The following is a 20,301-nucleotide window of genomic DNA, read 5'->3' as shown; positions in this document are numbered from 1 at the left end:
TATCATATGTAAGATAATCAATTCAAAATATTATGAAAATTAATGAACAAGTGAACACTTTGAAATTAAATTGAAATATTATCTTTATAATGAAGAGAATAAGGAAAATTTTGTCTTGGACATATTTATATGATAAAATAAGTTTTTTAAATTAAATTTAGTATCATTGGAAAGGTCCTGACTTAAATTTGTACCTTTTCAATTTTTCATATGCTTTTCAGCAATAGTTCATTTATTATGATAAGTTTTCAAAGTAGTTATAAATAGATTCGAATTTGTCGATAAATAAAGTTTGTTTATTTATATGACACTAAAATTAGCAGACACTTGATAATTTTTTTTATTTTTATTTAAAAATAATATAATTATAAAAAATTATTTTAAGAAATTGCATTTATAAGTTTTTACAGCTTCTAAAGATGGAATTTTTAAAATAAATTTTGTTTGCTATAATTTATTTATTAAAAAAATTCTAAAAATGATCAGATGTCTCTCAATTTAATAATTATAATAATTATATAATTTAGATAATTTTTCAGCGATAGTCATTTATGATTTCAATAATTGAGAGAGTAAGGAAAATTTTGTGATGAACATATTGTTATTTTTAAAGGAATTTTTATAGTTTAATTTAGTATCATCAGAAAAGTTTTGATAAGAATTTGTGACTTTTCACGATTTTATATATTCTTCAGTGATAGTAAATTTTATATTGTTTTTGGAGAAGTATTGAATAGTTTGTTGGTTCTATAAATTTATTCCGTCACAATTGTCCATTAAATTATTCGTATTTGATCCTGTCATAGCACTATTATTTTTAAAATTTATTTTTAAAGTACCCAAACTATGTATAGTGAATTATTACACTATTATTAATTATAAATATTAAAAAATCATTAAGCTAAAGTTTTCTTATTCATAATCCGTAAATCTCGGCAATCAATCAGTGATGGCAGGTTGCTAGTTATTAATTAATTGAATTAATAAATAAATAACAGATAAAGACTACTATAAACAGTTGAATTATCCTTAAAAAAAAAAAAAAAAAATAAAATAGTAATTGTTAATAAATTTACCTTTTTATTATTTTTATATTTCATAAATTTGAAATAATCACATTTTTATATATATAAAATTAGATATTCAAGTATAATATTATTTCAAATTATATTCTTAGGTCTGATATACAATTTTATGTAAAGTTATATAGTGAATTGTAAATAATTTTCTGTAATTATATAAAAAATTTTTTCGAGTCTTAATAAAAATTTAATTAGAAGTCATTAGCCTGATTTAAGTATATAAAGCATTTTTGTTACAAAAAATGATGTGAAAAAAAAATATTTTAAATACTTAAAATTCAGTGTTGCTAAATGCATTAAATTATAATATTTACAACTTTATAAAGTATTTATATTTATACAATAATTCCTTAATTTTTTACTGCAATTCGGCAATTCGTAATTTATACATATATATACTAAAAAAAAGTAACCATACTATTATAAAGTTTTGCTTTCAAGACTTACTAACACAGCAATTGTATAATGTTTCAAATAATACAAATACTTTTTTTTCTCCTCCAATTATTTATTTTTTTGGCTTTTGTTGATTATCAGTTAGAGACATAAGGAAACTATCTCCATTTATTAGTTTCGTGGTTCCAACAATAAATTCAACGTTAACTAAAACATTATTTATTTTTTAATATTTTCAATTAATTAAGAATAAGTTAATTAATAATGAAAATCCTTGTACTCACGATCTTCTTGCTGAGATAAAAATCTTAATGCTGATATTTCAGCGTAAGTGCAACCACCAATGAAGAATACCAAAACGAGCCGGGATGGTTCTGAATTAGAATCTTCACTAGTGATCGATTGCCCTAAAATTGATAATAAAATAATCAATATGCTTAAAAATATAAATGTGATTTTTTATAGTATGTAATTTCATACATACGTCTGAGATTAGGTATTTTCCCTTGTGAATCATTATTTATCGATGGGCCAGGTAATAAACCTAAAATATCATTTAAACCTTGCCATCCACCCGGTTGGATTAAACGTTCTGTTAATCGTATACTTAGAGGCGCATACACTGAATGCACATAACTAATATCTTTTGGTGCGACTTCACTCTCATCTTCAACTGTGAGTCTTAAAGCTTTTCTTAAAACTGCATACTGCCTATTAGACTGTTGAACACGCAGTAAATTTGCTTTTTCGAGATTAGATAACGTCAAAATATGCTGATAACCATACGTCTGAACGATTTCTCTTTTATAATAATCAAGAAGTTTTGGTTTTAAACCAGAATTAGTTAAAGATTGAATACAAATAAGCCTGAGAACTGTTAGTAAAGGTTTTTTCTGTGATATACAATCTTCGATGTATGAATTTGGTTTGTCAGTATCAATACAATTTAGTAATTCTTGTTCTACTTGAAGGCGCTCAAGAAAATCATCAGAGTCTGTTACTTCTTTAATCATTTCAGCTATGGTCGTATCTAAATGATAATTTAATGAGCCATAGATTAATACTTGATTAAAATTATACAAAAAATTTAGAAAAATAAAATTTGTATTTACGACGTGCTAAAGATTGTTTCGTTGCAAGCATGTATGGTAACCGAGCAACAAATTGTTTAATTTCTTGTACGCTTTTATCTCCATGTCTTTCATCAAATTGAGATGATATAATTTTAGCTTTTTGACTTAAAATAGGGCCAACTCCATTGAAATTTCGATCTCTGTAAAATAAAAATTTATAAAAAACAAATTAAGGGGGATAGCCATTGTGAAATTAAAAAAAAAAATTTTTTTTTTTTTTATTAAATCAAAAATATGTATCAAAAAATACTTATAACTTTGTAACAACATGATATTTTTTAATAAAAATTTAGGAGAATGATTTTGAACGTATACTTTATAAAACAAAAAAATCCGATCCCCAAATTCCTTTATTATCCTAGTCAAAAAAAATTCCCGAAAATCACCTATTTTTTCGATCCTCACAGTGGCTATCCCCCTTAAATGAAATTAATCTAGTTGAATGTAAATAAAGTAAAAAATTCTTAAAGAAATATACCTGATTTCAGCAAATAATTCTTCTCCCGAATTCAGTATAATTTGTTCTTTTTTGTCAATTGACATAACAGTAGGAGAGTTTTCTGAGTCATGAAATTTTTTGGCCGGTAATTTGATAGTAGCTATTAAAATAGTAAACAAATTTTAATTGTCCTGCTAATCTATTTATAATTAAATAAACTTACTGCAATGAATGTTGTATATTTCATCAATCAATCCCTCATAAGTCAGTTGAGTAACAAGAGGAGAAAGAAGATCAACACTTCGATCAATCAAAAGTAACTGATCTATTTTTACAGCAGTATTGATGCCTCGATAAGAACTGATATCTTCTTCTTCTTCTTCTCGATTTAATCTTTTCAATAAGTTCCATACTTTACTAGCGGCTGGACCACGTCCCGAAATTTTCGATATTTTACCGTAAAGTTTTTGCAGTCTTTGAATGGCAAGTGCTACTTGATACAAGCAAGTTGGGTCATTTTCTAAATGAAATTCTTTGAAGGTTTCATTCAATTCCATTGATATCAAGTCATTATCAAAGGGAAATAAATCACAAACAAACTCTTCAATTAAAGTAAAACTACCAAGAACTCCGCGATTTTCTAACTTTTTCTTGCACAGCAAGCTTTTACGAGGAACAAAAAATAAATGAAATTCTTTTGCGGAACGATTTTGTTCTCTATAAACAAAATAAATACCAAAAGTTAGTTTAATGTTATTGATTATCTAAAAAATAAATTATCTGTAAATATTATACCCATGAACGTTTTCCGCAATTAAATCAATTAGATCTAAATGTGGTCGGACTATAAATATTATATTCGTAACGTTTGTGAGCGGAAGTTGTCCACCAATCAACTCGTACATTTTAACGACTCCATATTCTTCTAATAAATTATATCTAGCAATCAGACCAACTGGTCCAGCCAATGACTGATCCCAAACGATAGCCTATTATAAAATAAATATTTAATAATCATTTTCATACATTCTATTAGTTTAATATTCATGAACTGAATTGATATTGATACTCTTACTTACTTTTGGGCCATCACATTTTTCAATTAAACATAACAATTGCTTTCTGGCTTGCTCTTGGAGCAAACCAATATTTAGCCGTCCGCCTGATAAATGTGATGAAGACATTTCAACTAATTTTTACAATTATTCACAGTGATATTAAATGAATACTGTTAATTTCAGTTTATATTCTGTAAAATATAAATCCAAAATTAAAACAATTAATTCAAAAGTAAAAATAAATGTTCAAGTATTGTACAGATTATACTTACAGATTACACTGTATAAATTATAATTTCTATTAAAATTTTTAAATTACAAGATATTTAAGGAATAATCAGTGTATTATTGTAAACAATTGTAGACAAACAAGTTTTTCAATTTTTAATATCTGTCATTTAGATAATATGAGAAATAATTTAATTGACAACTAACTCCAAATTATCCGAATTTCTGAAATTATTATAAATATAAATTTTTTTATAAAAACATCAATGTTAACAATAACTCTTAACAATAACTTACGATCAATTCGTAAGTTATAAACTTTTGTTATTGTTCAAATGTCACAAATGACATTTTAATAAAAACAGAATTAAAATATTGAAGTAGGTAACGCAGTTCAGTGAAAAAAATCATAATTCCACAAAAAAAAAATTCCACTGAATATTCTTCTTTTGTTTACTGAGCTAATTTTGATGTCTCTAGTCGCATTCAGGTAGCACCACCTGCAGTTAAAGATATTTTTTAAGGTTACCATAAACTCTCTTATTTACAAACAAAAACTATTTCCGAATCCTTGAAAATCTTCTATTTATTATGAAACTATTATAGAAATTAATTTTTGTCTTCTGAAGAAAATGGGAAAGTAATTTGACCAAAAAAATATTTATATTTAAACCTTTTATAAAGTGTCAATGATTTTAATGTATTATTTATAACTATAACTGCATGTAATATAACCTCAAGATGAGTACCAAAACAACTAGTGGAGGTAAATAAATTTTAAATGAATTTTTTTATTTTATACGCAAAAAATTATTTAAATAGAATTTTAACCATTATTTTAAATAAAAGAGGATTAGTTTAAAAAAATTTTTCAACTAAAAATGAAAATTTAGGACTAAAAACAGAAAAGTTAATTTATTGTAACATTATTAATTATTTACAATTTATTCAACAGGAGAAATAGATCCTGTACAAGAGGAATTAGTTGGTCGAATTCGCGAAGTCGGGAACCAAGCAATTTGGAGTCTGTCAAGCTGCAAACCTGGTTTTGGTGTTGATCAATTACGAGATAATATCACGGAGACTTATTGGCAATCAGACGGCCAATTGCCACATCTCATCAATATTCAATTCAGAAAAAAAACTACAATTAAAGATATTTGTATATACACAGATTATAAATTGGATGAAAGTTATACACCAAGCCGGTAATTTTTTTTAAATTTATACTGATGAAAGTTTTTTAAAATTTCATTAGTATTGATTGTCTAATATATTTATTTTTTACAGTATAAGTGTCAGAGCTGGAACTAACTTCAATGACTTACAAGAAGTTGAAATAATGGACTTGAATGAACCTAGTGGATGGGTTGTTATACCAATTAAAGATATTAATGATCGTCCAATCCGAACTTTTATGATTCAAATCGCAGTTATCAGTAATCACCAAAACGGAAGAGATACTCATATGAGACAAATTAAAATTCATAGTCCAGCTCAAGATATACTAAGATCTTCTTTATATTTTCCTGAAAAATTTGTTACTAATGAGTTTAAATACTTTTCAGTAATTAGATGAAAATTTATGTCTTAAAATATAACTAAAAATTAAGTTAACTAAAGTATTTTATAAGATGTTTTCATTTTGTACATTTTTATTAATGTTATTAAAAGTAGCCAACAGGACATTAAATTTCATATTGAAAAAAATATCAAAATTAATGAAAATGTCCGTATTTAGAATTTTGTAGATTCTGAAAAATTTTTATTGATAAATATTTCATCTTTTTATTTGGATTATTAAATTTTAGCGTTTTAAAGTATAATTATTAATAAATCTGTGAAAACTTCCTACTCTGATATTTTATAAAATAAATAAAAGTACACTGAGAGAAAAACCTTCTTCTGAAGAAATGCACATTGTTGTGATAAGAAATTAATTTGTTGAAAATTTGAAATAATTTTATTTCTTAGCGGAAGAAATCAAAAATTTTTCTCTCAGTAATTTTGTTGGAGAAAGATTTTTTGATTTGGAAAAAATAATTTTAGATTTTTTTTTGTTTTTTCCCAAATCTAGAAAACTTTTTGTCAACAAGAAAATTACTGAGAGAAAAATTTTGATTTTTTTCGCTAACTAATAATATTGTTAAAAATTTTCATTGAATTAATTTCATATTACAGCATTGCTCATTTTTTTCAAAATAAATGTTTTCTCTCAGTGAATTGATTTTATGAATAATAACTTAATTAAATCATAATAATTTAATTGAAAGAAGTGATTATTGACACCTAAAAAATCATTATAAATACCTGATGAATTTTAAAATTATTATTACAAATTATAAAAATGCATTCGTAATTTTTTTTTTTTAATTTATAAAAGTGGAATTTTTTTATTATAATTTTTTTACAATAATAATTTTGTTATTGTAAAAATCTAAAAAATTGATAGATGTCTGTTAATTTTAGTATAAATTGATAAATAATTTTTTTTTCTTATTGGCGGGAAGTTTGAAATATAATTAGTCAATCGCTGAAAATAAGCTTCCGCAAGAGAGCGCACTAAGCTGTAAAAAGAATCTTCTGTGAATGCTGCTTAATAACGTAACAAAATATATAACTATATTGCTCATAAACGTTTGTAAACGAAGTAACAAGCTAACAAGTAATATATTTGATAAACTGATTTTCTTATATATTCATCAAGGAAATTATTAATAAATAAAAAACCAAAATGAGTAAAGCACATCCACCAGAGTTAAAAAAGTAAGAGATTTATAATTTTTTTAATTATTATAAATATTAATTTGATTATTTGTTGTAATTTCATTTTGCCGGTTAACCCTAATAATTTGTTTTCATTAAATTTTTTCAGATACATGGATAAAAAACTGTCTCGTAAGTTATACTCATCTCCACCAACTATTATTCAAAATGTATCAGGTAACAATATTAATGTAACTAATACTAATGAATTAATTTATTTTACAGTTAAATTGAATGGCGGGAGACATGTGGTTGGAATTCTTCGCGGTTTTGATCCATTTATGAATATGGTGATCGATGAAAGCATCGAAGAATGCAAAGATGGATCTAAAAATAACATTGGGATGGTGGTGAGTAGAAACTATTTCAAATAATACGATATTTCTAATAAATTAAGAATTAATATTTATCAGAATGTATTTAATATTATAGGTAATTCGAGGAAACAGTGTCATTATGCTAGAAGCATTGGATAGGATATAAACTAAAAAAGAGTGTATCCTCAAGCTTCAATAAAATGTACAGCTCAGAAACACACATCCTTCTTAATACATCCGTAATTTATTTATTATTGCCGTCTTATTTCAATTATTTTGTCAATGGATTAAAAAAGTAAATTAATTGATTTATAACATAAAAATCATACAAATTCGTTTATTTTTTTTTTCTATTTTTCACAATTTAATTATTAATAAAATAATTAATTTTTGATAATTTAAGGTTAGTCAACTTAATAAAAACTGAATACAAAGTTAATTTTAAAAATTTAATAGATCCATCTTATAGATTTAAAAGTTCCATCTTATCTCATAATAACATACACAATGTTTTTTAATGAAAATTGTATTTTTCAGGAAAAGCAATAATTATTTATTTGATTACTGCAGTGAAATTTTTGCTAAAAATTTTGCAAATTGTAAAATTCTTCAGATAAATATTAGTAAAAGTAAAACAAACTGAAATTTTCAATCATTAAAAATTGAACAGGTTGTTTAATTAAATATTCAAGTTTTAAATTATAACTCCGCTTATAAAATACTTTTACAAAAGTTAGAATTTAAAATATAAACTGTCTGCAAATTCAATCGACTTTTCAGAGTAGCATATTAAAAAAAAATCTTTTTCTTTTATAACTAAAAGAAATTCACTCAATCATGTATAAAAAATTTTACAAACCATTGAAATTTTTGTTTCATTAAAAGAAACATAAATATATTTCGAAAACAATAAAAATGAACTTTTTTAAATGAAATTATTTTATTTATCAACACTAATGCTCTATTACTAATATAGTAATAAACTTATTCAAAGTAATACTAATATTTATATCATATCAATATTAATCTAAAACAAGTGTCATTGTTATGTTAACATAATTTACATGCTAGTCTCTCAAAGCTTTACAAAATTTCATTCAAAATGTATTCACTTCACTGGAATGACTTATTATCTATTTTATTTTATTATTTTTAATTACTCATTCTCACATTTACGACACACATCAATTACTATTAATTTCCTTATCTCTGTTTCAGTTTTCGCTACTGATTAGTAAATTTGTTTGTGTACTAACTAAATCATTTATATTTATACACTCGTGTTGGTCTATTTCATTATCAGAATCAAATATCTTTCCACAATCATCACAAGAAATACATTTATCATCATCTTTTTCTTTTTCAACATCACTGTCCGAATTTCCACACGAAATTTCGGCAGTATCAGCGTTATGTTCATCACTAACATGTTTGTTTAAATCTTCAGTGTTACTAAAAGACAGATCACATTCACTACATTTTAAGACCATTCCACCTTTATGCTTGATAATATGCAATCTAAAATACCAGTCAGTAAGAAATCTTTTGGAACAATATTCACACTTGAACGGCTTTTGCTCAATCCTTTTTCTTCGGTTAATAATTTCATGTTTAAAAGGCTGAAAAGAATTAATTACTGTGAATTCTGGATTCGCTGGTTTCGGTTTGATTGGAATATTATTAGATCTAGATTTTAATAATATTGAAGGTTTGTGTGATAATTTTGATTTTGACGAAGGTGATGATTGAGTACCAGTAGGCGGAATTTTAATCAATGTTCCAGATGGTGTAGGATTATCTGCAATGATACAAAACTTTGGAATACCCTGAATTTGATGAAGCAAAGAAGGCTCAGACTTAAGATTAGTGATTGGAAGTACTCTAACTGGCATAATATAAGGATTTTGAACGTTTGTTTCCATGTTTGATTTGAGTTGCGTCAAAATCCTATCATTTATTACAAAAGAATGAGGCACCGTTGGTTGAGATATTGTAGTTATTATAAACTTATTATCTCCTGCTGTGGCATTATTTGTCGAATCAACTTTATTATAATTGGAAAGAGTCTCATTCTTTTCGCTAGAATTTAATTTATTATTAGGAACATTTTGTTGCGAATGTAAATTTTTGATCGTTATGTTGGGTATGTTTTTCAACAATTGATCAAAACTCTGAGAAACTTCATTGATTGTTAGAGTTTTAGTCTCATTCATATGATTTTTTTGATTTACAACTGGTGGTTGTAATGGTGTCATCAGTTTAGGGATAACAATGAGTTCAGAATTATTTTTTAACATTTCTATAGCTTTATTGTGACATGTAATCGGATCACTATAGTCATTTTTTCGAACTCTAAATGCTTCCATTATTTGTAATTCTCGTTCCCGCATTTTTTCTCGTAATATTTGTGCTCCATCAACTGGATTATGCCTATACTCGTTTTTTCGCCTACAATTTCCGTGATGTATTCGAGACTTACGAGTTTTTAGTACTACTCCACAAATATCACATGTGTTAGATTTATCACATCGATTAAGACGAATTATTGCTCTTCTGCAACGATTATGCTCAATACTTAAAGCGTCACACCTTGAATTATTACAGTGCTTCGAAACTTTTGCATTTATTTCTGAGTCGTCAATATTTACAGCCAACATTGGTGATGATCCTAGTTGATCGACATAGTGCTGGACATTAACGTCACAAATAATATTTTCACATGGTTCATAATGCCCACAAGATTTTCGCTCTTGTTTTATTGGTAATAATGTTATTTCAGACTTTCCACATGTTTTCGATGGTAAAAAATGAGCTTCTTCACTAATCTCTAATGGCAAATTATTTTTATTAACTTTTAATGATTGGATCTTTGAATCAGTTGACATAATTAAAATTTCGGGTTCATGGAAGGTCTGCTCTACTGATTCCAGCTGTAAAACAAACATACTTTATTAAATAAAAAGCTAATCTATACTAATATTATAAAGAGGAAAGATTTGATTGTTTGTTTGTTTGTTTGTTTGTTTGTTTGCATTGAATAGGCTCCGAAATTACTGAACCGATTTGAAAAATTCTTTCACTGTTGGGAAGCTACACTATCCCTGGATGACATAGACTATATTATATTATAATTAATTTTGAAAATTTTGTTAAGTACTCGTGCGAAGCCGGGGCGGACTGCAAGTGTAAAATAATTATTGATCAAAACAATTTTTATATTGGTCAAAAATGATTTTGTATTGGTGATGAAAATGAGATTAAAACAGATGCATAAGTATTTGACAAGTACTCAACTGAAATTTGACTAAATCGAAAAGAAAACTTATTTTTAATTTAAATAAAGAAAGAAATTTTTCTGAAAATCTACTGTCCATGATTCTGTATAATTTGTTTAAAAAAAAAATTGACAATCTCTACAAATATTATTAGTCATTATTTTCAATCGCTTGTGCAGCTAGAGCTGAATCATAAGATTTAGAATATTATAAGCAAAAAATAATTTATAAATAACTCCTCAAAGTTATTTTTTCTAAATTCTTAATTTTATTCAAATCAACAATCAGCAACTATGTGATCTTCTGTAGTTTAAATTCATTGGAAAGTCAACAATGTCATTGTTAAGTATAAAGAATAATTTTTAGTTAGTGCCCTTAAAAGTTAACTTCACAGTCAATAAATAATAAATGATAACTGACAATTTTTATGTTATTTTTTAGTAAACAAATAATTATTAAAAGAATTAGAAAAAAATTCCACAGGTAAAAGTATTCAAAAACTATGGATGCAATTTTTTTTGAAAATATTTTCTTTGTACTAATTTGTTTGTTACAAAAAAAAAAAAAAATAAAATAAATGGTCGGTTGTCTGCTAATTAATATTTTTTAAGCTTTATAAGTTATTGCAACTCATGAAATTTTGAAAATGTATTTCAGTTACTCTAAAAAATGTTCTTCTGTTCATATATTTTCTGAGAGTGTATTTATAGTTATATATTTCTCTAATAAATCAATCAATAGTAACAAAATAAAAATTATTTTCTAAATTTTATCATCTGTAAGAATTAAAAAAAATTCGTCAATCTCCGAAAAATTCATCTGAATAAATTTTTTTTGGAATAAGAAAATAAATTTTGAATAAGTACCTTTTCACAATCAGTATAATCTTTAACACATTTTTTTTCAATGAAAAAAAAAAAAAAGACTGTATTAAATTTGAATTATTTAAAAAATATTTTTACAAAAGATTTTCAGCATAGTTGGAATTCTCATTTAAATTTATAATTATAGTTCCCAGCATAACTTCAAAATTTAAAAACAGATTTTAGTGTCAATAAATCTCGATTCATCTGTCAACAAAATTCGATCATTTAATCATAGTCAAAAATAAAATTAAAAGATATTACCATTTTTATGTATTTTTTTTAGATTTTTATTCCCCAACACTAAAAAATATTTTTCAACTTTAAAAATTAAAAAAGTTTAATTTTGTTTTTCAATTTTAATTTTGTAGTTCATGATTTAACTATTCGAAAATAATAATAATAGAAAAACAAATCACACTGAAATTAGCAGACACTTGACAATTGTTTAATTTTTCTTGAAAAATAAACTAGGTATAGAAAATTACTTTTAGAAAATCGCAGTTATAATTATTTATAGATTTTAAAAATGAAATTCTTTGAATAAATTTTTCTTGCTATAATTTATCTGTTAAAAAATTATCAAATTTCTCTCAATTTCAGTATCTTAAAAACAATGCTTGCCTGTTTTAGTTAAAATTTAAAAATAAGAAAAACAAAAAAACATTAAGTTTGAAAATGCTCTCGATTGTCAATCAAGGGAATATTTACTCAAGTGACATTTTAAAAAAAGAATGAGATACTTGGCAGAATTCCTCATACAATGTAAAAAGATGGGAAAATTTTTTTTTCGAAAAAATTCTGGTTCTGGTAAGAAATGTAATTAGCCAGTTAATATATTTATCCACAAAATGTTAAAATTTATTTGTCACAACTACTTACTTTTTGGAAAATGTTAGTTTTTGTATCCACGTGATTAAACAACGAATCATCCTCTAGGGAAAATTCTGACAGCGATTTGTAAGCCATTACTTCCTTTGCAGTGCAAGTTTTCATAAAAAATTAAAAAATTTGTCAATACATAAAATTAAAAAAACAACCAAACTATTACACTTGTTTTTTGGTTAAGGTCGATGTTGTTATATATACATTTAAAAATTAACTACTCATATATAGTTAGTTTACCAAATGATAGCTTTATCTCCGATTTCTATGTATAAGTAATAAACATTTGTTATAGGAAACAGTAGTTCTCAATTCTGTTGATTTCACCGCATAACCTAAGTATGTCTTTAAGAATATGATTAAACACAACAATTTGTGGGTTTTTTTTTTCTACACAAATTAATTACAATAAAAAAAAAATGCAAATATGCACACATGAAAAATTAATGAAACTATAGGTATATTTTTAAAATATTTTTTTTCTTTTTTATTTTCAAGCAAAACATGCTTACATACAATTAAAATCAAATGCGCCGAGGAAATAAAAAATAGCCTGACATCTACCGTAAGCTTCTCGTAAGCAATGGTAGAAATTTAAATTTTCGGTTACAAATTGCATACGTTTTTTATTTTTATTAAAGATAGTAATAATTAATAAAGATAATTTAATTAATTCTTTTATGATGATTACAATAATTATAATTAACTTAAATTAAAATTTCCTTCTAGATGCTGATGGCGGATTCTTACTAAATACTTATGTATTAATATTAAGGGTTCAAATTTTAACAGGGTATTTATTGTGGCATTCTTTGACAAAAATTTTTAAATCATTTAAAAAAAAAATTAGTTGTCTGTAAAGTCGGTTTACGGACTATATAGCTTTATGTGATACATAGAGAAATATTGATAAAAAATTGCATACTTTTTATAAATTAGTCAATATTAATTATTTTATCAATTTATCGTTTATAATTATAATTAATCTATTTATTTATAATTTATATATTAATTTTCAAATATTATTTACAATTTTTGCTAATTTAATTTAAATAATTTGTTTTAATATAATCACGAATAATTAGTTATAGAACAATATAAATGGCCAGCCATTACCTAAACCTCCTGTCATGAAAGACTTAGCTGTGCTGGTTGACACCAAGTTAAGCTTCAATAAGCATGTAGACAAAACAGTATCAAAGGCGTATAAAACTCTAGGGTACATAATCAGATCAGGCAAAGACTTCAAGAATGAAAGAACATTAATACTTCTATTCAATACCCTGGTCAGACCGATTTTAGAATATTGCACTGTAATCTAGTCACCAGGTACGACACAAGCTACTAATAGACTAGAAAGAATACAATAAAAACTGTGCAAGCATCTGGCAAATCGTAGGTTTTTGTCTACAGCTCAGGAAGCCTACAGTAACTGCCAGATTAGTAAGCTTTCCCAGAGAAGACAAATATCGGACTTAATTTTTGCTTTCAAAATTATTAACGGGCACATCGACTCTCCAGAAATTCTAGAGAAAGTACACGGTGAGAAATTTCCATTATTTTTTATTCTGCATGGATTTTAGATATTACAATGGTGCATATTACTAGTGAACCTTATTGACTCAGAATAAAATTTTACAATGGCCCATAGTAATTTCCGAAACAAATGAAATCAGACATAGTAAATGGTAGAAATTGAAATGTACCATAGTAAAATGAAATATGCAATAATTTAAATTTCCGAATGTACTTTAGCAAAAAAAATAAGAAAACGTTTGTAAAAAATAGAAAATTTTAGAGTAAAAAATGTTTTTAGCAATCAAAAAAAATATCAAACCAAACAAGATTTTTTTTGTTTGCAATAATTTTTAAAATATAGTTTTTTTTATTTTTTTTTTTCATTTTTAACAATAAACGTAGGATTTATTTTGGCAGTTAATTTTATTATGAATAATTATAAACACAATATATAACTTTTAAATTATTTTTTATTATTATTAGAAGTGTCGGTTGCAGGTTAACCATCAAATGTTTGTTTTCATTTTAATTTTTCACGGTAAATTATTAAATATTTTATTATTTATGAATCTTAAAAATTTTCATTAACTATTCATGTGTTGATGGATTTATAAACTAATATTTATTTAAAACTTAATGTTTATTGCAATTTTCATAACACCGTTAACCACTACTGATAGCGTCTGTACACTTATGTTGACAAAACAAAGCAGCACGAAAAAATGAAAGAGCGCGCGTCGCGACTGACACGCATACGTTTACTATGGGACATTTGAAAATTTCATAGTCACAATTTTAAATTTAAACCGAGTACACGTGACTAAATGTGAAACTTTTTTATAAATTTTTATTGTCGACTGAGCAACAGAAATTTTACTATGGAACTATAATGAAAAGTTTTAAGCACACTAACAGTTTTTGTTCTGTCAGTTTACGAAAATTTTTTATATATGTTTATGTAACAGTTGCATGGTCAAATTTACTATGGTCCCTAGTAAATATTGATTGGTACAATATGATATTCTTAAATTTTTATGGTAATATTTTGAATTGAGTCATTAAGGTTCAGTCTTATTATGTATGCATAGTAAATTTCTACAGAAATTTCTCACCGTGTAGGAATCATCTGTCCTAGGTCAAACTTAAGAGCAAATCGATTGATAGAGACAATTAAAACTACCAAAAGTTATATATATATATATATAATAGCACGAGAAATAGAATCGCTAATCTAATCAATGATAATTGCTCGCACCTCGAATTATTTGACACTTCGATCACATCGTTTGTATCATCGGTTAAAAGACTGCTTCTAACCAATAACCACTAGCCTCTTAAAAAGTGCAATTTCATTTCATCTTGTAATAACTACTCTTAGAGATATTTTTATATAATACTAATAATTTAAACTTATAAAGTAAATGAAATTGATTTAATTCAATTTAATTTAAATTTAATTCTATTGAAATGCTAATACTCTTTTTACTTTATTTTTATTTTTATTTTCTTTTTTCACCCATAACCAAATTTAATTGATGTAAATCTAATGTATAAAGCCGATTGGCGTATGAATGAATGAATAAATAAATAAATAAATATTCGAACTGCTAGCTCTAACGTCACGTGAGAAAAGAAATAAATGTGTCACAAGCCAACGCTAGGGGCCGATCGTGCCTCTCTATCGCTTGTTCCGCGCTCTCTCTCTCTCTCTTGCACGCTCAGGTTCAGCCGGAACGTGATACTTTTTAGTGCGCGCAGCCGGTGTTTATCGATTTATTAGACGTTATAACGTCAAAAAAATTGGTTATTATTTACAAGTGGGGTTAACCCCATTTTGTCTTATGTTTGGCCATAGAAAATTTTGAAGCCATTATTTGCAACAAGTGTTGAATACGAAACAACGTGTTTTGTGTTTTTTTTTCTAAAATTTAATAAGATTTAATTGATTTCCTTCATAATTTTCAGTCTGATTTCATTTTGTTCACCTCAATAAACTGTTTTTCTCAAAGCAGCGGCAAAAAAGGTAATTAATTATTGCATTTTAAGAATAATATGACTAATAATAAATAAAGAATAATATCACATAATATGACTACAACTCGTGATCATATATAAACAAATTATTTTAATTAAATTTGCAAAAACTTTAAATTATATTTGAAAATTAAAAATTAATGTTTTTAACTAGTTTTAAAAATATTTATGTCAAATTATATCAAATTATTACTGTTGATAATATTAATTATAAATAAATAAATTATTATTAATAATTAACTTATAAACGATAAATTAATAAAATAATTAATATTAATTATAAATAATAATAATTATATCAATTATCAAATTTTTAAATCAATTTTTAATTAACAATGTATCATTAAGTACATTTTCTTTGTTGAAATAATTTTAAAAATAAATTATTAACAATTTCTTTTGCAGAACCGCTTACAATCACACCATGGCAGACCAACCTGACGAACCTATGGATGTCATAGTTCTGCCACCACGAATATCGAAGGCACAGAAACAACGTGAGTACAGACAGCGTATAGCAGCATCCAGAACTTCTGCACAGGTGATAGCTGCGAGGAAATCGGATGCCGAAAGACAGCGCAACCGCAGACTACGGAAAGCTGCTAACTTGGCTCGTATCAGTAGTTCATTGGAATCGACTACTGCATTATCTTCTCATTCAGGGGCAAGGTCAAACGACGTCCAAACTAGTGCTCAACGACAGCTCACACACCAACAACGTCGAACTTCAGCAGCAGAACCAGCACAAATCACTGTTCAACCAGGTACTTCTTCTGATCAAATTGAAGTACAACAGGCACAATCTACTTGGAACACCAAATGGGCATACTCGATCATGAGATTTAAATCAACTTTTCTAGACAACGATTTTGGCTACGCTTGTTCGGTTTGCGACAGATTGTGGTTCAAGAACGAACTCAAACCCATCACTGCGGCACAGCTAGAGGTGATCTCGAAATGGTTCATCAAAGAAAATCGACTACTGTGCAGAGAAGAATATGAAATAGTTTGCAACACTTGTAAACGTTCACTGAACAAAAAATCTATGCCGCCCCTAGCAAAAGTTAATGGATTCTCATATCCGGACAAACCACCAGGTCTACCACCGTTGGATCCCATCAGTGAACGATCGATATCGCCACGTCTGCCATTTATGCAAGTGCGTCGTCTGCAGCATGATTTTTCATATGGAATCATAGGGCAAGTGATTAACGTACCAGTAGACGTACAACAGATGGTAACATGTTTGCCGCGCCAATTAAATGAGCACGACGTCATCAATGTTAACATCAAGCGAAACCTTGCCCACAAATTGGTCTACATCAACGAATACATGTCCAAAAGTACAATCAGTGCGTGGCTAACTGTACTGCAGGAGTCTCCATTATATAACATGTACGAAATCGACGTGGATTTGTCGAGACTGCATCCTACTGTGCCGTTTCTTGATGACATACAGGATGATCCGTCCGACCGTATAGAAAACATCTCTGCTGAAAACACACCTGAATCTGAGATTCTCGCTTCAAGACAACATACCGTGATGTGGAATGAAGAAGATTGTCTCAATAACGCACTAGGACATCAGGAAATCATTTATGATCGTCATGCAGAAGAATTGTCGTTTCCATCGATATATTTCGGAGAGCCACGTCAATTCAACATGGGAATTTCAGTAACACCTTATATGATAGCGAGCAGTGAAATACGACGCCGTGACAGACGCGGAGCCACGCCTCAAAAAATCTTGTACGTTGCAATCAGAATATTGCGGCTGCGTATGTTGAATGGAATTTACAGCACGTTTCGCAATGTTCCGGTCACGGATAATGTGACGCGACATATGTTAGAGGACACAGAATTTCTGAAAGAATATGTCATACAAAACCTCGCATTTATGAAGACAGTACCAAACTCCGTCCAATACTGGGCCTCTCGCAAACGAGACCTCTTTGCAATGATTCGTCAACTTGGTAAACCAACTGCCTTCCTTACTATAAGTGCCAATGAAATACGCTGGATGAAACTGCTCACTATACTTCTCAAACTGAGCAAAAAATATCCTGAAAAAACAGCAAAAGATCTCAACACTTCTGAGCGCTGTACTTTAGTAAGCGACGATCCTGTTACGTGCTGTATATACTTCTACAAGCTCGTTGGTTCCTTGATGAAAATGCTGAAATCTAAACAGTCTTACAATCCGTTCGGCAAGTATTTCGTTAAAGATTACTTCCTTCGTATTGAGTTCCAGCATCAAGGAAGCCCAAACGCACATATTTTATTGTGGTTGAACGACGACCCACGTGAGACTGTGTCGGAAAATATGCCAAGAACCATCAATCTCATGGAAAAATTAAGTTCGGTTGCTCGAGATGATGTGCCAAACAATTCTGTCTACACCAACCAGATACACAAACATACTTTCACTTGCACAAAGCGAGGCGAGACAACTTGCAGATTTGGGATCCCGTACTGGCCTATGATCACGACCCGTGTACTGATTCCGATGCCTCAATCTGATGGACGCCGTCAAACGCTACAACAGAAGGCCAAGGAGCTGCGTGCCTCTCTCGGTGAACGTCGTTACACATGCATGGATGAGTTTCTTAATGCTAATGATTTGACTTACGTTTCATACCTCGACGTTGTGCGTTCAACGTTGCGGAGAGCGACTCTGGTGTTGAAACGAAATTTCGACGAACTTATGACAAACACGTTCAATCCGTACCTTGCCGGCGAAGTCAACTCTAACATCGACATTCAGTTCATCTTGGATGAGTACAGCTGCGCAGAGTATGTCTCAGAGTATGTAAATAAATCAGTCCGTGAAATGAGTAACCTACGTCGTGAGCTTACCACGATGATGCAAGAGCATCCCGATCAGAACTACACAGGCCAATTGAAAACGTTAAGTATCAAACTGCTTAACTCAGTTGAGATGTCAGCGCAAGAAGCAGCATGGTATCTACTACGACAACCAATGGGTGAGGCAAGTCGTCAAATTGTGTACATCCCAACGGTGTTGCCGACAGAAAGACAATGCCGCCGCAAGCGTCGTCAACAAATGGATCGCGAAGGCATCGATGGAGACAGCACTGATGTTTGGACCAAAAACATAATACAGCGATATGAAGAACGACCTGCATCTTTAGAACAAGTGTATTTGGCTGAGTTTGCTTCGTGGTATGCTAACGCTAGTGATTTCGTTGACGAAGAAGACGACGTGTACGTGGATGACGATGAAGATTCTGAAGAAGCTGTACCTGAAGCGAGGACGTCGAAAGCACCAAAAGAATATCGCAGACGACTGCTCGGACGAGTCATACGATACAGACGCTACGATATTGATGAAACTGAAGATTATAAACGAGAGATGGTTCTACTTTACGTACAGTTTCGCAACGAAATGTCAGAGATTGTTGATCAAAATAAATTTTTGCAATTATTTGACGACAACAAACACACCATCATGGAACGCCATAGCCTATTCGAGACGAACTTAAACATTGAAAACGCCATGAAGGAACTTGAAGCGATGACGATTTTGCAAAATGATAATAACAGCAATTTGCAAGAAAAAGAATCAAGAGCAGTGTATGTCCAACAATTGCTAAGAAAAGATGGTGCCGAGAACGTCGATGATGTTAACCAAATCGTCCCCCGACAAGAATTCTCGATTGTGAAGAAACGCAGTATAGCGAGTTGCTAAGAACGACCAACCCAGAACAACGGGAGATCATTCTTGAGCTCATACATCGATTAAATGGTTGTAGAGATGACACTTTTGAAACGCTACAAATATTCTTCACGGGTCCCGCGGACTGTAGAAAAAACTCTTATCTACGGAGAATTTCCAAGCGTACAGAAACATGTTCGTTGGCGTCAAAGCTGTTTTCGTGGACGAGATCAGTATGTTAAGTTCAGCTACTCTCCAAAAAGTCAATTACTGACTGCAGCAGATTACCAGCATTTACGACAAACCATTCGGAGGCATCCACGTGATTCTATGCGGCGATTTCAGACAGCTGCCACCGGTACGAGCAATTCCATGTTTCAGTATACCGAAAATAAAATCATAAAGACTGTGATAATTACTATTACTATTAGTTTGCGTAAAAAAAAATCTTTTCTTCTGTAATAAATATAAAAAACTGTAATTGTTTTTTTAATTTTTAGTAAAATTAAGTAAGAGCCCAATTTAGGTTTTCAGTTTTTAAGCACGTATGTTTAATAAGTACATGAAAATTTTAGTTACTATTTGTTTCTATCTAAAATTTGAAGACAGCCAAATGTATATACATTTTTAT

General features: G+C 28.5%; 5 protein-coding genes across 7 annotated transcripts; 3 read left to right on the top strand and 2 right to left on the bottom strand.

Annotated features, from left to right (window-relative positions):
- Positions 1 to 1,426: 1,426 nt before the first annotated feature.
- On the bottom strand, positions 1,427 to 4,720 carry LOC123262798 (vacuolar protein sorting-associated protein 33A). Of its 2 annotated transcripts, none has more exons than XM_044725224.1 (9): positions 4,634 to 4,720; positions 4,130 to 4,299; positions 3,846 to 4,039; positions 3,274 to 3,767; positions 3,090 to 3,210; positions 2,591 to 2,751; positions 1,963 to 2,508; positions 1,763 to 1,885; positions 1,427 to 1,685 (listed from the first exon to the last, which is right to left on the bottom strand). In XM_044725224.1, exons 2-9 carry the CDS (start codon positions 4,232 to 4,234, stop codon positions 1,591 to 1,593), a joined length of 1,839 nt encoding a protein of 612 aa, XP_044581159.1. In that variant the 5' UTR covers positions 4,235 to 4,299; positions 4,634 to 4,720; the 3' UTR covers positions 1,427 to 1,590. The 2 variants fall into 2 exon arrangements, with proteins under 2 accessions (XP_044581159.1, XP_044581160.1); XM_044725225.1 differs by lacking the exon at positions 4,634 to 4,720 and adding an exon at positions 4,381 to 4,447.
- Positions 4,721 to 4,857: 137 nt separating this feature from the next.
- On the top strand, positions 4,858 to 6,039 carry LOC123262841 (anaphase-promoting complex subunit 10). The gene is made up of 3 exons (XM_044725313.1): positions 4,858 to 5,102; positions 5,292 to 5,544; positions 5,627 to 6,039. Exons 1-3 carry the CDS (start codon positions 5,078 to 5,080, stop codon positions 5,913 to 5,915), a joined length of 567 nt encoding a protein of 188 aa, XP_044581248.1. The 5' UTR covers positions 4,858 to 5,077; the 3' UTR covers positions 5,916 to 6,039.
- Positions 6,040 to 6,948: 909 nt separating this feature from the next.
- LOC123262845 (probable small nuclear ribonucleoprotein G) lies at positions 6,949 to 7,635 on the top strand. Its single transcript, XM_044725317.1, has 4 exons — positions 6,949 to 7,102; positions 7,212 to 7,234; positions 7,328 to 7,452; positions 7,535 to 7,635. The coding sequence occupies exons 1-4, from the start codon at positions 7,071 to 7,073 to the stop codon at positions 7,583 to 7,585; spliced, it is 231 nt and encodes a 76-aa protein (XP_044581252.1). The 5' UTR covers positions 6,949 to 7,070; the 3' UTR covers positions 7,586 to 7,635.
- Positions 7,636 to 8,340: 705 nt separating this feature from the next.
- LOC123262800 (zinc finger protein 836-like) lies at positions 8,341 to 12,852 on the bottom strand. The gene is made up of 2 exons (XM_044725229.1): positions 12,440 to 12,852; positions 8,341 to 10,349 (listed from the first exon to the last, which is right to left on the bottom strand). The coding sequence occupies exons 1-2, from the start codon at positions 12,551 to 12,553 to the stop codon at positions 8,634 to 8,636; spliced, it is 1,830 nt and encodes a 609-aa protein (XP_044581164.1). The 5' UTR covers positions 12,554 to 12,852; the 3' UTR covers positions 8,341 to 8,633.
- LOC123262784 lies at positions 10,943 to 19,926 on the top strand. 2 transcript variants are annotated; one of them, XM_044725202.1, is made up of 2 exons: positions 10,943 to 11,035; positions 16,400 to 19,926. In XM_044725202.1, the coding sequence occupies exons 1-2, from the start codon at positions 11,028 to 11,030 to the stop codon at positions 19,701 to 19,703; spliced, it is 3,312 nt and encodes a 1,103-aa protein (XP_044581137.1). In that variant the 5' UTR covers positions 10,943 to 11,027; the 3' UTR covers positions 19,704 to 19,926. The 2 variants fall into 2 exon arrangements, with proteins under 2 accessions (XP_044581137.1, XP_044581138.1); XM_044725203.1 differs by lacking the exon at positions 10,943 to 11,035 and adding an exon at positions 15,669 to 15,983.
- The last annotated feature ends 375 nt before the right edge of the window (positions 19,927 to 20,301 follow it).

This window comes from Cotesia glomerata, linkage group LG4, assembly GCF_020080835.1.
Source record: "Cotesia glomerata isolate CgM1 linkage group LG4, MPM_Cglom_v2.3, whole genome shotgun sequence".
Taxonomy (NCBI): Eukaryota; Metazoa; Arthropoda; class Insecta; order Hymenoptera; family Braconidae; genus Cotesia; species Cotesia glomerata.
This window is presented reverse-complemented; position numbering and strand designations above follow the sequence as displayed.